General features: G+C 36.6%; 1 protein-coding gene across 50 annotated transcripts in view; it reads right to left on the bottom strand.

Annotated features, from left to right (window-relative positions):
* The window catches only part of PTPRD (protein tyrosine phosphatase receptor type D), a 1166996-nt gene that overhangs the window by 136999 nt on the left and 1011480 nt on the right, over positions 1 to 18517 (bottom strand). For 30 of the 50 annotated variants that reach the window (XM_033520262.1, XM_033520295.1, XM_015652791.3 and 27 more), the window contains 3 exons: positions 2943 to 3131; positions 1684 to 1692; positions 934 to 951 (listed from right to left, as the gene is read on the bottom strand). In XM_033520262.1, the coding sequence (XP_033376153.1) occupies positions 934 to 951; positions 1684 to 1692; positions 2943 to 3131 (216 nt within the window). The remainder of the gene's footprint in view (positions 1 to 933; positions 952 to 1683; positions 1693 to 2942; positions 3132 to 18517) is intronic. The other 20 variants (XM_033520279.1, XM_033520276.1, XM_033520281.1 and 17 more) reach the window with 2 other exon arrangements.

Below are 18517 nucleotides of genomic sequence, written 5' to 3' on the forward strand. Positions count from 1 at the left end.
ACAAGAATTACAAAAGAAGTAAACAGTTTTGCTAGAGTATCAAAAACCAACAATACCACATACCACCAAGAATAATGAGTCAGTAACCTTTCATTTCCAAAGCCTGTAGATTAGAAGATCCAAAAATCCAGAGGTGAGAGAATTCCAAAAAAAAAAGAAAACTACAACAGCAACCGAAAAAAAAAAAAAAAAAAGGCAAGACCACAATAAAGGGAAAAAACCATTTCTGTAATTCTTTTAGAGAGGGATACATATTTTCAATTTTATGAAGTTAAAGAAAAAAAAAGGATTGAAGAAGAACAAAACCAAAAACCTTTTATGAAAGATAAGACAAAAAGAAGATAGTCCATGTTGTCTTCTGCATGTCTGCTACTGTTCTCCAGACCATCTTGGCTTTGGTCCAGGACAAGAACAGCTAAGGAAGAAAAAAAATGATCTTTTTTTGCTCCAGTTGGACAAAAAAAAAAAAAGAGGAAGGAAAAAAAGAAGAAAAAAAAAAAGAAGAAAAAGAAAAAAGGAAGAAAAAGAAGAAGAAGAAAAAGGAGAAGAAGAAGAAGAAAAAGAAAAAAGAGGGACAAATGGTACGCTGTGACTGGGCTATGGCCAGGAGACCTGGATATGCTTTCTTTGAAGCATATCACAAATTAATTAATTATTTTTTATTTTTTTTTTTAATGAACAAATGAAAAGGGGAAAGGAAAAGGCAATGTGAAGAAAGAAAGATCACAATATGAGATTCACTGATCATAACCAAACAGGACAAAGGAAAAAGAAAATCAGATGATGGACATTTCCGTGGTTTTTGTTTTGTTTTGTTTTTTCCTTATGGAAAACAAAACAAAACAAAACCAAAAACAGGACAAAGATGAGAGGGATGAAAGGACAGAAAGAATGAGTAAGATCATTCTGTGAACGTTAGTTCAGCACTCTTACCTCTTATTGGTGTACCACCTGGGTGGATAATATGAATGCAAATAAGATTAGAAAGAAGAAGCATTAGTACGAGAAGAAGGAGGCTAGGGCTTTGGAAGAAGAATCAAATTAGATTTACAGAATTAAATAAGGTCTTAAGAGAAACTTGAATTACTATACTGTTAAAACAGGAATATATTAGATAGTATTATCAGGTTATAAAAGCAAGTTGCATTGTACCACAAAGGGCAGAAAGGCTATAATTGGCTGCACTGCCATTCTCAGAGCAGCATCTGAATTCTTAGACGTTTGGTTATATAGGGTTAGATATGTATCAAATATGCCTCAAATACTTAAAGGAAACTTTACAAAACTGTACTTATGACATATTTTAGGAAAATACTGGAAATTCTATTTAAATATATATATATATAGTTCTATATATATATAAAAAGAGGATACACTGAAGTCTATCTCAAAACAAACACTGTAGTTTAGGCTGGATTATGGCATTTACTGTTCTAGATCTATGTGATACATGTGTACTGTTTCTTTTAGGTGTTGCTATGACTGATAAGACAACATTTCTGTGGAGGTGTGCGTGTGCGCCACTATAGGGATCTGGTGACTACACTGACTGTTAGTAAAATGCATGCCATGCATTTTAAGAATAATAATACTAATCATATAATAATTATCATAATCATAATCATAATATTCTGAATATGGAAATTAGTGGGGGTGAAGTGCGCTTCAGAACTAAGCACTTACCAATAGATTCTGGAGATTTAAATACGGAGAGAAGAAAGACAGCATAAAAATATTATTATATTCCTTATAATTTGGTACAAAGTTTTCAGTTAAAGCTTTATATACTAAATCATCTATGTCACATGTGAAAAAATCTTAATTTACATTAACAGAAGGTTAATTTACACAGTTCTGCTGACAACAAGCAAAAAGTAGGTTAACAAGACGATTTAACATCACAGGACAGGTCAAAAGCTGAGAATTCTGGGAAGACACGTGATTAAACAACTTAGATTCTACAATGGTATCTACTACAATTGTCAAGGAAAAAAGCTCATTATATCCCAATGATCAGTGATCTTATTTTGGGATAAGCTTTCAACTTGATAAATTTAGAGATGGTTTTGGTTTTTTGGTTTTTTTTTGTTTTGTTTTTAATCTAAAGAGAACAAAAGAATAAACTAGGGCAGGAGGAGAGTGAGAGAACTGCTAGGGAGGTGCAAGGGCAAAGAGAGAGAGAGAGAGCAGCAAAAGCTGGAATCTACACCAAAAGCAGACTTCTGTAGATCCAGAAAATATAGGATTCATAAAGCTTTAGCGTGGACGCACACTACTGTGGCTAAATGTGTTGGTAAAAATGCTCAGGCAGCAAAAAAAACCCAACTTTGTTCCACAGATTACACAACGATTTTATTTCCTTTTTTTTTTTTTTTTTTCCAGGTATAAATCTGCATGGGAAGAAGTACTGTGCTTTATGTATTTGTGAGAGGAAAGAAGATGTGTCCAAACTGGCTAATCTTTGGTGAAGTCAAATGTGGAAAAGACAGCAATAAACACATTTTAGATTTTAATTGAAGTGTCTAATGCAGGTTTTGGTTTTGATGAATATAACCATTGGTACTCCTTGCAATTTCTGAATGAAGTCCAATGTTGAAATAAATTTGTTAAAAAAAATTAAAAGGAAAGAAGAAAGAAAGAGGAGAAAATGGATCCATCAAGTACTGCAAAAAGCAGTAAAGAAAAAAATTATCAAAAAATACAGTCACAGCAGTGAGCAATGTGGAGTAAACAGAAGCTGCAAAACACATAGAGACAGACTCTATAGGAAGCTATGACAACATCACAGACATGGACAACACACTCAGTAACACAGAAAAGGAGAGGGGAAAGAGAAATTATTACCTATAAATAAAATTGTTTAAAAAGGAAGAGAAAAAAAAGAAAGAAAAAGTGAGAGAGAACAACTCTGGGCGTCGGTGGAAACAGTAACAAGACCCTACCTGAGCGTAGCTGCTTGATGCGGCCATTGTTGTTGCTTGTGTCAACAGGTAAGAAATCTTTGAACCAAGTTATTTCAGGATCAGGATTGCCACTGGCTGCACATAACATGGTAGCTGTACGAGTTCGTTCAACCACCTTCAGCTGTGGGCCCATATCAATGGTTGGAAAACCTCGAGGAATTTGATCCTCTGAAAAAGAAATGTATAAATTGAGAGATTTCATGTTAGTTGTGCAGTACTGCATGAAAGCCCAAATCATCATCCTGCTTAGCATTCAGTAATCACCTAACTGTTTGTAAACAACAAACAATCAAATGATCAAAATGCTGATACAAAAGTACATAAAAAATGGCTACAAACTTTATAATTATAAAATCAGGTGAGATACAGTACCTAGCATGCAATCATTGGAATCATACTATGGTACCATAAAACGCTGGTGTTGCCCTGCTTGCAAGAGTCCTTACTATTTTACATGAAATATTGAATTACCGTGTCTACCAGCAATAGGGAAAACCCCTTCTCTTTATACCAGAGAAGTACCTAAGGAAGGATGATCACGTAGTGTAATATCTGGCCATGGACTTGGAAGACCCGAGTTATGTCTCTTGCTTCTATCATTATTACTTATCTGCTGTTCCTCTTAACATCTATTGCTCCCGTGCTCGACTGTCCATCTTACAGATGGCCATGATAGTGCTTTACTGCTACAGGGAAGTGCTGTGAAGATGAATGCATTATATGAATGCAAAACACTGAGAAATTGTAAACATTGGAGCTGTGTGGATGGAAAAGTTTAAGTGGCAGGATACTCATAATGATATTGAATAGATACAACAGTGCCTATTAAAATACTTAGATACAGCCCAAAATCCTCATGCTAGTGTGATTAATACTGAAATACTAAAAAATTCTGCACAAGAATAATTGCCCTTCATAATGTGACACCTGCTAGCAAGTAACAGTGGAAGCACAGTTGGATCAGGAATTTTCATGGCTAAAAAACCTGTTCAAAATACAAAATCTTGCTCTTCAATTCCACTGAAATGGCAAAAATATTTTTATTGCAAAATAATATTACTTCCATTCAAAAATGAAAATCAAAAATAACGAAATAAAGAGGATCAGCACTAACTATAATGCACATGTTATTAAATGTCTTGACTAGTCATTACTGACATAATTAATTAGGGGATAAACCTAATAGTAGAAACTGTTCAATATTAAAAAAAAAATAATACCTCTCTTTAGTTAAGAAGTGTCATATTTTCAAAGAGGTCAGATAAGTCTTCAGACTTTTCTGAAAAAATGTATAGCAAGCAAGTACAGCCTACAGTTCTTTGTAGTTCCTGGGGTGTGACATTGCTCATGAGCTACACAATTGGTTGCACAAGTGCACATAGATAACCACAAAAATACAGAATAATTGGAAAAGGTCATCTACATTTGACACCTCTGCCATGAGCAGGAACCTCTTCCACTAGACCAACTTTCTCAGAGATAAATCTGAACTGGTCTTGTACACCTTCATGAATGGAGGGTCCACAACCTCTCTGGGCAACTTATTTCAGTGCCTCACCATCTTCAGGGTAGAGCTTTTCTTCCTAAGATATAATCAAAATCCATCCTTCTTCAGCTAAGGGAAAATCTCCCATTTCCTATTCCTTCTGAAAAGCCCCACTCTAGCCTTCTTGTAGCCCCCTTTAGATACTGGAAAGCTTAACAAGCTCTCCAGAACATTTTTTACTTTCTAGGCTAAACAGTCCCAACTCTCTCAGTTTTTCTTTGTAGAAAGAGGTATTCCAGACCTCTAATCAGGTTGTGGCTCTCTACTGGCCTCATTCTAACTAATGAAAGTGTTTCTTGTGTTGGAGGCCCCAGACCTGTACACAATACTCCAGGTGGGAGTATCACAAAAAAGGAATAGAGGGATATAAGCATATCCCCTGACCTCCTGGACATGCCTCTTTTATGCAGCCCAGGATGCAGTTGGCTTTCTGAGCTGCGAGTATTCATTTCAGGGTCATATCATACTTTTCATCCAAAAACAATCCTGTGTTTCTCCCCAGAGTAAGTCTCGATCCATTTTCCACTAAGTCCATATTGCTGCTTGCTGTAACACAGGTGCAGAACATTTCAGTTGGCTTTGTTGCACTTACTCAGGTTCCACCTCTCAAGCCTGTTACGGTCAATCCACATTCTTCAGTGTGCTGACCCCACCACACAGCTTAATGTCATTGGCAAACTTGCTAGGGGAGCACTCAAACCCACTGCCCAAGCTGCTGACAAAGGTGCCAAGTAGCACTGGTACCAGTACAAATCCCTGAGGATCCTCAGCTGTCACTAGTTTCTAACTAAACATTGACCTGTTGACTGCAACTCCAGGAGTGCCATCATCCAGCCTATTTTTTATCCACCTGCCAAAATTCATGCCCCTCCAGTTTAGAGGATGAGTGAGAGAGTGTAAAATGCTCTGCACAAATACATACACTGCTGCCCTTCCTTGTCCACCATTGCTGTAATGCAATCCTAGAAGGCTTCAAATTTGTCAGGCATAATTTGCCTTTAGTGAAGCCATGTTGGCTGTCAAAAATCACCTCATTATTTTCAGTGTCTCTTAGCATAATTTCCAGGAGGATCTGCTCCTTGCCAGGCATTGATGTGAGACTGTCTAGCTTGTAGTTCCTTGTTCTTATTTCCCTTTTTAAAAGTGTAGATCATGTTTTCCCCTTTCCTGTTGGTGGGAACTTCACTGGACTGCCATGGGTTTTCAAATATGATGTATAGTGGCTGCATTCTTTCATTCTAACACCCTAGTCATAGGAAGGGTTCCTGTGTTTCCATACTAATTAAAGTCATAGACCTGCAGGCATCCACACATTTCTAGTACCACCCTGCTGCATGTGTTAGTACAAAGGGGTTTTAGGTTGCTCCGCAATGAAGCTGACTTTCCGTCTGGTGTGGCTGGAATGTCTTGGTGCTGGCCCTCAGGTGCTTTGCTGCTGACCTACATACCCTTTCCAGGCCCTTTCTGGCTCAGCCATCTAGCTGGCATCTGTGGGATGGCATGTTGTCCCACACCTTACCACTATTAAACTTGATGGTATCTCTGTTCCCTATTTAAACCCCTATCAATAAGCCCTGCTAGCCTTTGACCAAAGAATCTCTTCCCCCTTTGAGGCAGCTGAATCCTGTCTCCATCCAGCAAACTGGTGCCATGTATAGGCCATCCCATTGTCAAGGAAACCAACATTTTGGTGATAACACTAATCATGGAACCATGTGGGCCCATCAGTTTCTTTCAAAGCTAACGCCTGCAACTGGAAAAGAAAAAAAACTGCACCCAAGTCATCCCAGAGCCTTAATGCAGTGATCACAACTGTCCAGCAAGCTTCCTTGACTCTTCAGAACTAGGATTTCTACCAATCAGCTGATAAATGTCCAATCATTCACCAGACATAGGCTCTTCCCAAAGAAAGGTATGTTTCATGTCTGTTTATAAAAGTTTTTGCTTTGGTATTAGCTGACAAGATTTGACATGTGACACAGAACAGGATTTTTATAGCCTTTCCTACTTGGCTAATACAGAAAACTGTAGAGTCCCTTTTGCAAATACCTAAGTGTACAACAAAGATAATCTATCTTGAATGTTAGCAGGATGGAGTAGTAAAGAGCCTCCCTTTCTTATTTTTAATAAGGGCAATTAAATTCTATCCATCTGCCTTATGCATACAATCTCTTTGAATGAATGCTCTTTATGAAATTTTCATGAGAAACATCATGATGTAACATTCAAATACCCAGAACTGTTATATTTTTGACAGTTGTGGCTGGTGTCCAACCTGGTTTTCAGGTATCTGTCAATAAATCCAGATATCCAATATCAAATGGACAAGGAAAATAATGAAATTTCTAATTGGAGGGCTTATCACAATGGATTTAGTTTTTAAGATGTTAATTACTTTTTTTTATCTAAGTTTATTCATGGTTTGTACAACTGCCTTTACACTTTACTGATACCAAGTATGACATATCATCACTCCATGAAACAAAGCTGAGCATCAAATCACAGAACAACTGCATCTCTGCCACAATAAGACAAAAGTAACTATTACAAAATTTTTATATATTAGTATCTCTACAATTTTATGTGAGGCGGCCAGAAAAATACTTTTTACTGATCATTACTATGCTTATTAGGCTCTAAACTACAGTATATACTACTTTTCCCACGTAATATTCAGTTCTAGTCAATTGGTTTCCAATTCATCAACAATTTAAATCAGACTTGACCTTCTCAAAGCCATTTGGTACTGTCATTTTGAGAGGCCATTAAAGGTCAGATTTCTCTGTCCTTGTGGCTTAGCGACTTATCCATGTAATATGTATTTTGTTTAGGATGACAGATACAAGTGATTTAGAAATAGGCCACATTATTTGAATTTGTCATGTATCTTAAAGGTGCTGAATTTAATTCTTGGCATTAAAATAATGCATTTAGTACAGGGCTAGGATAATTTCAAGCTGCTGCATGAACTCCACAAACGTTATTTTTCAGTGTATGATCTGAACAGTACAGAAAACAATTACAAAGAGAGGTTACCACATGAGCCCTTAAGAGATAATGCTGCAAAATGACCTTGCTTTGCTTAGTATCATGGTTCTTAGTATTTCTCAACTCCCAGCATACTCGATCAGTTTGACATTGCCACCCAATGCACACAGAACAAACAAAGACACTGGAAGCCACTGTGACGCTAGAAAGTTGTCACCTTCTTGCCATTACTAAAATTTGGTGGGATGTGACAGGAGTGTGACTATCAATGGCTACAGGCTCTCCAAGAGACAGGTGAGGAAAGAGAGGGGCAGAGGGGTTGCCCTCTACATCAGGAGGTAGAGACATCATCTGTCTCTGAAGAACAACCACAAGCAGGTCAAAAGCCTGTGGGTAAGAATTAGGGACCAAGGCAAGAAAGGGAACCTTGTGGCTGGTTTTAAGTATAGACCCCTGATCAAAGGGACCCTACTGATGAAGCCCTCGTGCTCCAGCTACAGGCAGCACCATGATCACAGGCTCTTGTCCTGTTGGGGCACTTTAACCACCCCAAAATCTGCTGGGAAAGCAGCATAGCGGGCTGCAGGCAAGCCAGGAGACTCCTGGAAAGCATGAGGGATACCTTCTTGAGCCAAGGAATACACAGCAGCCCTACCAGAGGACATGCAATCCTGGATCTGATGGGCACCAGTGTGAGTGAGCTGACCTTGAACGTCAAGATTGGAGGGAGTCTGGGCTGCAGAGATGACGCATTGCTGGAGTTTGCAGTCCTGAGGAATATGGGCCGGGCGAGGAACAAAGTCAGGCCCTGAACTTTAGGAAAGCAGATCCCCAACTCTTCGAGGAGATAGCCAGTGGGATCCAATGGGAGACTTCCCTCAGGGACAAGGGAGTGGAACAGAGATGGCAGATCTTCAAGGGAGTCTTCCACAGAGTGCAAGAGCTGGCAATCCCCAGGAGCAAGAAACTGGGGAAGGAAGGCAAGGGAACTGCTGGTCAGACTGAAGGGAAAAAAGAAAATGCACAGGCAGCTGAAGCTAGGATGGGTGGTGACCTAAGAAGAGTAGAGGGATAAAGTATGGTTGTGTAGGATGATGTCAGGAAGGCCTAGGTGAAGCTGGAGTTGAACTTGGTAAGGACTTGTTCCAGGTCAGGTTGGATAGGGGTCTGAGCAACCTGGTCTAGTGGAAGGTGTCCCTGTGCATTCTAGAGGGCTTGGAAATAGATTAACTTTAAGACTCCTTCAAAGGCCATTTAATGATTTCATAATTCTATGTTCTGTAAACAATGTCCTGGCTGCCAGTTTAGTAATTGCTTCCTTTCCAAGAAACTTAATAGGAAAAAGCATATTAGTCTTTACATTCAGACTTCAATATAAGTATACCAACAACAAATGTAAAATACGTAATTTTATTTGTTGCTGCATTTGTCCTAGAGGTGAGTTTGCCCTCATAAATGCAACAGCATTTAGATTAGAGACTCAAACTCAGTGTTTTTGTGTGAACAAAATTTTGATGGAGTGGAATCTTGAAAATAGCCACACGTTAAAATTATACTCTACCAAAAAGAAACCACACATATCTTTAAGTGGTATTGATAGAAAAAACATAGCTGTACCACAACTATATATAATAAATTCTGTTCTGCTCATCACTTAACTATTTCCTCTCTTCTTAAAGAAAAAATGTGCTGCTGCAATCTCTTCTTAAAATTTTTTTAGTGATGTAATTATTTCATAAGATTTCAGGAACTGAACTTCCCAAGCAATGAAAGTGTACTGTCAAGACTACACATATACAAAGGCTGGATCCAAAGAAAGAAGAGGATTTCAGTACAGTTACTTTGACCCTTTGTAGTAAACCTGCATGTTTAATATACAACAGCTAAAAAAAAAATAGTTATATTTAGCTAGGATTTGTGCCACAGCTTCTTAACATTTTGACTACTTTTTCTTTAAAAGGTTACTTTCAGATCATGAGTAGGCCCTCCTGGCAGCAAGAAGAGTGCTAGCTTTTAGAAGCAGATTGAGTCTTGATGTCTTAAATTTTGCACACTTTTACCTTACTGAATCACTCTGGCAATCACCATCATGTTTTAACATGAAAGAGTGAATAGTGTGAATAGTCTTCTGAGTTACACCACAATATGATGATATTACTATGATCTGAAGTACAAGTGGGAAGTACCCAAAGCAAATTGTTAGGACTTTGGTTTTGGATTACGGACTATAAAGGCAAAGTTATAGCACCAGGCTCAAGGCCAGACAGTTGTAACAAAAATTGGCTAATATGTTTGTTAAGTATTAAATTTTTCATTAACTATTTCACCATTGAAATATACATGTTCCAGAATATGAATCTGGAGTTCATATTCATGTCTAGACCAGAATATTAACCTGTAGTTAAATCTGTGTCATCTGCCTAAAATACATACTCATAGTGTTTGACTGTGCCACTTGAAAATCTTGCTTATGTAAACCAATTATTCTTATTGTGCAAATGGAAGGTGGTTCTCAACTCTATTCCAGAAGAAAAGAAAGTGATTCTATTTTAAGATTCACTGATAGGTTTGCCACAGGCACATTTTAGTCATTCTGTAGCTCACAGAATAAAAAGGCACACATGGAGCATTCCCTGAATACATTATAGATACTGAAGATAAACTGCCACAATAAAGTTTATTATTTCAAAGAACAGTGTAAATAAAGCTTTTATTTTCACTATTCCAGATGGCAGCAGCATATAATTTGCACTGTTTTGACATCATGACCGTATTATTCCAAATCATTCTTCTTCCTACTGAACTGAATGCAGGATTGAGAACAGTAAAATCAAAGAGACTGGGGGAGGAACTAAAAATCACCATTTCACAGTGAAGTTGGTATTCTGTACTATTATTGAAGAACCATGGATATAAAGGAATTGAAAAACAAAACCAGAGCCAATTCTAATTATACATAAAAATTAAATTGGATTTAAAAGATATAAAGCATCAGAGAAGTGCCAGTTAATAAACATTATTCATACTGAAACACTTTACAAGGCAAATTTTGGCAAATAGAAGTAATTATGAACACACAATAAATTATTTTGTGGGATCCTTTGTTCGAAGTTGCTATATACAGATGGATACTTTTTTCTTAGCGGTGCTGTATATCAGCAAAGCAGGGTAATGGCTCCACTAGAATAATAGATCTTGGTATCAGTTGGGAGTTCTCTTTAATTTTGCACAATTTTAGCACACAAGGAAAGTGAATTAGGCATTGATAAGATGATCAGTAAAAATTCAACATAAGAACAGCTGTCCATACCATCCCATCAAAACCAATGCATTTCAAAGTATCTTCATATACTGAAGAGATGTGCAAAGCACATTTTGATACAAAAGACAACAAATTTGTTTAGTAGCTCTGTATGCAATTACCCTGCAAATTGCAAAGTAATGTCTATATAACAGAACATAGAGCCACTTAGACTGAATTATCATTTGTATGAATGTTGAAGCAGCAATTTCACATTGCATTAAGTCAGTTAACATTCATTGTTATTAGCATTTAGCTTTAAATAAGTTCTGTTTTAACAAATGAGTGCACTGAGCCTTTGAAATTAGATATCTTCATAAGGACATGAAAATGGAAAAAGGAATTTGTACCTTTCAGCAGTTTTCAAAATCTGAAAAATTAGACTGCACATAGCAAACTTTTCCCAAAGTGACCTGTCTCACTCACATGAACAATGAAATACCTCTCACTCTGCTTTAATGACGACATTCTGAACAACAAGAATTAACATTTGTGTATTAACACTCTATGAAAACACAAGCCTCTAAGTAAAGCTTTATTCTCATATTTGTACACAGCCAGGTCACAGCTTAAAGCAGAGCATATCAGCTGAACATCAATGTAACCAAATTTGGTTATGACTGAACTTTTGGATGTCTGTTCTGTTCATTTGGAACATGACAGGAAATACAAAAAAAGCTGTGTCCCAAAAAGAAAAAAAAAGGAAAAAAAAGAAAAAAGAGAGGTATGGAATTCAAGCATCCCTACCACCAGACACCCCTTATCTAACACAAGGACAGGACTCAGAATCTGAGGTAATGAAACAAAGGCAGAGGATATGGTGTTTTAAGAGCAGGGTATCATATATTTAGGAAAAAGAAATGCTAAACTTCTGAAGCAAAGAGAATACAGCATGCCACATATTTCCATATGCAAAAATTCACAAGGAAACCACTATATATTTTGCACTGGTGAATAAAAGACAAGAGGACTGCAAAAGCCAGCAACATGAATTTCCATGATTACTGTTTCTGATTTAAGGCTTAGTTTCCAGACAGGGTTAGGATTTAGATTACACAAAATCGAGGTTAAATTGGGGCTTGCCAAGAATCAAGATTAGGAAAACAAAAAAAGCATGCTTACTCTATCCAGTCAATATTTTAACATACTAATATTTGTGCTTTTACATCCTCCTTAATTTTATTAGAAAAATAAAGGGGAAAGCAGTGCAATGCAGGCAGTTTTTTCTTTAAGCTTTACTTTTTCACATCACATACAGCTTTATGGTAAGGTAAATAATGAGATGAGCAGCAGGTTCATGTATACACCAGAGCACTTGTTTTGTAGCCTGAATACACTGACTGGTCCAGAACATGTAAAACCATTCTTTTGCTCTTCTACCTGTCTTTTCTACTCATTATTACTCTGTGTTAAAGTATTTATACTAATAAAATACATATGACACTTTCTGTAAGTAGTTACCTTGTACTCAGACTGAAGTGTAAAGCAATAAATCACCGCCATCAAGTACCAACATCTCAGTTTGAGGATGCTCTAGAAGCATCTTGTTTTCTTGCGTTCAAAAGAGCAAGAGAGAAAAGAGGAAGTAAGAGCACCCCGTCAAAGGAGTTCTCATATACAGTCTGCCTCTCCCTCCTTCCTCATCATGGCCATTTCTGTTACTGTTGTTACACTGCTTTCAAGGAATCATTTCCTCAACGCCATAATCTTCCTCAATGTTTTCTAATGCAGCCTACATACTCTGTAGCTCAAACTGTCAACTATAAACTATACTAACTGCATTAATGTCACAGCTGAAGAATTTAAGAACCTGACAAAGGAACTTGTCAAAATCATTAACTTTGTTGAAGCATTGTTTTTAAAGGAGAACAACGCTATTTTCTGCATTTCTAGCTCGGCATCAAACTTGTACATTTTAGAGGAAGAGAAAGAGGATATTTTCCCTTTGGTCAGTGGTAAGAAAGATACCCCAAAAGACCTACTGTTTAGCTCCCTAAAAGAAATAAATGAGGAATAAGGGTTACGAAATTGCATCCCTTGAGTTTTAACAAAAGATACCAGGTGCCGCATGTTAAAAGCATGTGGTGCAGTGAATTAAAGCAGTAGTGTCTATGCATTTCAACTGCTTTTCTGGTGCCCAGCACAACAATGCAGCTGTACAGATGTAACAATTTCAATGTTACTGCATTATTTCAATAAACAGAAAACATAAGCATGAAAAAAACCCAACAGAAGTCCTATTGCTGAAGAGATGGAGAAAAACGAGATATGTTGTCAGAACTGGAAATGGACTTTGGAAAAATGCAGTCAAAGAAGATACCCTTCCAAATTCATTACTATTCAGTGTTATACTAATGTTGCTCATACAAAATATGAATTGTTTTTCTACACTCAATGCAGCATTCATCTTCATTGCTCAAAAGCATACTTGCACCACATTCAAAATGCTTACCTGATTACAGATAGGTGACTGTAAAAAAGCAATAGACACAGTACTTCCCCATTTTTATGTTTTCTTTGCTTATTTTAAGTCTTTCCACCACTTTGAACATGTGTGAACATGAACATCAATTAAGAAAATGCTGGAAGATGTAAGACACAAAGCAATGCCTTATAACATGTACTCCTAATATATGTAAGCAAAAGACAGAATCCAAAGTACTTGTAGAAGTTAAAGCACTTGGCATCTTTGAAACTGTATGAACCTTTAACAGAAGGAAGAAAGTAGTTCCTTTGTGAGTAGATGGTGAAGTTCTTCTCTGATTGCTTGGCTATACAGGGAGTGGGTGTGCTCTGTATGGAGGCTGAATGCAAGAAAGCAGACAGGGAGCACAGAGCCTGTGGAACTAAGTCACACAAGGTTCTTACTCTAGCCTGAGAGATCATAAGGAGGAATCCAAACAGTCCTTGGAGAAAGACAACAACTTTTGCAGGTGTTGTTTGGATCTTTGTTGTTTACTCGAAGGAAACAGTCAAGACTGAAAGTCAATGCAGTTCCTAACTGACCAATGACGGTGATGTGTTAGTTTAATGTCCAATAGAAGTTTTACCTCTTGGACCTGTCTATAAAAGAAAATCTGGAATATTAAAACTAGCACTCTTGTATAACCTATCTAGAGTCTATGTCATACTGCTTCGCCGTTCTTAATATAGTGCAACACTCTAGACTTTGCTCCTCATATGCTTGAATTACGAGGGAGGAATCCCTCTCACTACTTGTGTGTGTCACCACTTTTGGCAACATTCCCTTTCAGAAATACTGAGAAGCTGCCCATCTTCTAAAAGGAAGCTGTTAGCAAAGAACAGGTGTATAGGAAAAAGAATGGAAGGGAGTACATATTAATTGCTTTTTTGTTTGGATGAGTTTCACCACCTAAAATGTCTCTGTCCGTACAAAGATGCTACAGGGAAAATACCATTGACTTCTGGTCTACAAGGATACAGAAAGGCTTTCTCTCTATCAGAGGACACACTTAAAATTTAGCTGCTTAAAATTCAGCTCTTCACAGTCCTCTGGCAAGTTGAATAACCACTGCTGACAAAAAACTTCACGGAGTCACACAGAACTTCACACTAACACTTTATAGTATACACATGGCTAAGCAGTCAACATTTCAAGGTTTTCATCTCACAAAGACTTGAAGATTCATGATGTCAAAGGTTCATTTTGTCACCCAAGCCCAATGTTTAGCTGTGACTTTGAGTCCAACCTGAAATTTCACTGCTGCCCTAAGATGAAGTAAAAGCGGGAATAGTCTGTGATTGAATATACTTTATGATGTAATAGTGAATGCTGCTATTAGAAATGATAGATAAGGTCTGTACTTTGAGTTATCATGTGGAAGAAAACGCTTGACACCCCAGCATGCTCAGAAGCGTGGCAGAGGCCCTGCCTTGAGCTTGTACAGAGGTGATGCAGGGCAGCACTTGCTCTCATCTGCTGGGAGCTTGCTCCTGTCCTATGCTACTCCAACACATTTTTCACAATAATATTCACACAGCCTTGAAAGAGGTATTGTGCATCACTGTAAGCTGAATGGAGCATACTCAAGCAGGCTCTCTGAAAGACTGAAGGAGAGAGATTACTTTAAACATGACATTTTCACATTTGTCTAGCAACAACAACTTATATTTCTCATGGAACTGTAAATGAGAAGTGATGTGGGAATTCATTCACAAGATGTTGAACGTAGAACAACACCAGATTTACTCAGCTTTGCTATAACTCTCGCTACAACTTGAGTAATTCCACCACAATTTAAATTGTCAATAATATGAAACAGAATTCTGGCTGGACACAGGGACACAGGATGTTAAAAAGATTTTTTTTTAAAACCTTTTATATGCAAAGATCAAGGTTCACATCCCTAAGCTCATCATAATTTTTTAAACTACTTTTTAATTATTTTAAATAATTATGAAGTTCAGTGCGCTACCTCTAAAAAAGGTAATGAAATCAAAATCCACAACAGGCAGTGTAAATTGAAATTTGTTAGTCTAGAGTCTGAGTGAATATATTTAAAGTACTAATAAAATGTGGTCCATAATATTTTTAAACATTTGCACAGTAAATATTAAACTGATTTTATGTACAGTATAGGCAAGCTTTTCGCTTTCACAGTTTCTGTTTAATTTTCTCACCAATTTTCCCATTCATCTAATCAAAGATCATCAATCATTCCTGATATTTTTAAATTATGACCCTTTGTTGTTTCTAGTTGATTTTGCTTTGGTTTGTTCTGATTTTTTGTAGAAGACATTTCTGCAAATGAAAATGACAATTAGTTAACAAAAACCTGCTGCAGTTCCACTGGAACTGCAGAACAAAATGCTGCAGTTCCAGTGGAACACTTCACCAGTGTGAAGCGTAGCTTTTTTCAGCATAGCTGGAAGTCATGGACCTAAATGAAGGCTGTGATAATGTCTGAATAGTCCAGTGTGGTTACAAGAAGGGCCAAGAGTCATCATGTCAGGCAGGGTGGAGGAGGGTAATGGGAGAGAAACAGAGAAAGAAAAGAAGAAAGCTTCATGTTGTGTCAGTTACTTGCAAATTCATCACAAACTGTTTTGTGTAGAATAGTTAACGAAGTCAAACAGCTGTGGAGAGCCAGTTCCTGCCTTTGAGCAGACACAGTGTGACAGAGTAAGCTTAGCAGAGTGTTGTATATGTCAAGTACATCAAAACCAGTGTAACCAGAAAAAACCTCCACTCTCACTTTGTCAACAGACTTAACATCTGATAAGCTGCATGAAGAAGGTACAAATGAAGAACACAGAATTCTTGATAACAGAAGATGTGAATGTGTCCAGTGGTGAATTAAAACTCAGTGGAAGGCCCTATGCCACAGGAGTAGTGCAGGCAATTGACTGAGAGGGGCAGGGTTATATATGCTTTCAATAATAAAACTGTTTCTCTTTGGATTTATTAGTAGTAACATCTGTCATCCATTTTACAACAATACAAAACTCATTTCTTTTAGAGAAAAGAGATTGAACTATTTTTCCTGTAGGCTGGAGAGGTAGGCATGAAGATTTTTATATGTACTCTTTAGAAGCAATTGCGAAGAGGTCAGACTTACAGCAATTGAGAAATAATTTCTACCACAAAACAAAAACATAGCAATAAATTTCAGACCCCACAAAAGTAATTCAGTATTCCAATATTTTTTTGTACCTGAAGAAGACTTAAAAATCAATCTGTGCGTGCTAAACAACTTTCTGCTTTCATTATGGCATTTTTGAGTATTTGAGTATGTATCACTTTAAGAGATATAATACAAGCTGTTCTATTAAATGAAATGTAAAAGGGGTTCTAAAATAAAGGGTTAGTTATTTTTGCCTTTTCTGTAACTTCCAGCTCCTTTGGCAAATGAGAAAAATATTTTACTAACATATAGGCAGCTTCCTGTGTGTGTGCTCTTTCTTTAAATACTGTGCTTCCGGAAAAGTTTTGTCTAAACTATTTATTCTGATGCCTCCTGATGTTCATCCTTTCTGATTTTCAACCTTTAATATGACCCATTTAAGCCTTCATGACCTATTGCAGGTATATGTCCATAAACACTTTTACCTCCAAAGCCCCACCTTGACATCTTAATGTCCTTTGAAAACCCAGTAACCACTTCAAAGACCATCAGCAAGAACTTTGAGAAATAACAGTCTCTTGTATTTTGGTCCTAAAATGTTTATGCTTCTCTATTATCAGTTAGACCAACATTTTCTAATTCTCTAACTCTTTGGAATTTAGCAGCTGCCTTTTCACAAAATTTAGCATCATGGAGATGACAACTGCAGGAACATGACACAGTTCTTGCCTGAACACACTGAAAATCTCCCTCTGCACTAAAAAGTCTGAAAGATCTTGGAAGTTATCAGCAAGTACCTCATAAATCTCTATGTTTGTTGCTGATCATGCTTTGCAGCTCCAACAGGAAGGCTATTTGAGCTTCTATTACTTAATTATTCAAAAGAGAAAAAAAATGTTTTTTACAAGTTAATGTCCTGCTGAAGCCTTCAAAAATTGACAAGAAATGCACTTAAATATTTTTACCAGTTTTCAAGAAGCTTAACAGAAATACCTTTCTCATAAATAAAAATCTAAATATGCTCCCAAAAAAATTAATTACTACCACACATAGAACCCTTACATTGTGCTTAAATTTGGACAAAGTACTTTATTCCAGAAAAGGAGATAAAAATTCCTTAGAAAGTATCTTATTCTACATGAAAACCAAAAATGTAATCAACTATGAGCTGTAAATAATTACTTCCTGCTTTAAACCTAATGTAGGACATCAGAAACTATCAAGGGTTTAAAAGTTAGGATATACTACCTGAATTTTGGGGACTCTTTTTCTAATGAGTCTGAGTCAGGTAAAAGTATGTACCTATTATACAACAGGAAAACATGTAGTAAGGCTAAATTAACTGATGCACAACATATGCAAGGCCAATGTGTAACAGTGTAAATTATGTGATTTCTTCTGAGATATAGAGATCTGAGATCTAGATTCTTCTAGATTAGCTATAGAAGGTTTCTGAGATCTTATTATTTTCTATCTTTTTCACTACAGTGTAAAAGTTCTTTCCAGTTAAGGTAAAAAAAAAAAAAAAATAGGTATTTTTTTTTATGTAACATGATTTTGCGAAGTGTTTCAGAAAGCAGACGTCCATTATACTAAAAAATGGGTACAGTTTGATCTTTATAGCTGCATAAAATTACAGTAGATTTAAAAAAAAAAAAAAAAATTTCTTATTTTCTACGGTATTTAGTAATATTCAAATCACTGCACACTGGAAAAAATAATTAAAAATCCATTTTTAACAGTCTGTTACATCATATAATAGTACAAATTATGGAAAAAATACTCCATGTTTCCTAAATCTAGGTATTCTGTTCAAAATAATAATATGCAGAAAAAATATTTCTTGATTGTCTTCCAATGGCTTTTAAAGTTTTTCATTACATGATTTGTCTAACTTAAAGATACTGAGTAGTCTCATTGAGGAAACTGACTATAATGGAACTATTTACACAATTAAGCATGTTGCAAAACAACTGTCACATTTTCTAAATTCATTGCCATTTCATTTCATAAGCTATTGCATCTCATGTTTTCTTCCTACTCAAAAGAAAACCAGATCATTTACAAATTTTCCCACACATGACAAGTATTACATTCTGTTTCTCTGTAAGTGAAGTCAACTTGCATGTATATT

The sequence above is a fragment of the Parus major genome, chromosome Z (genome assembly GCF_001522545.3).
Source record: "Parus major isolate Abel chromosome Z, Parus_major1.1, whole genome shotgun sequence".
NCBI lineage: Eukaryota > Metazoa > Chordata > Aves > Passeriformes > Paridae > Parus > Parus major.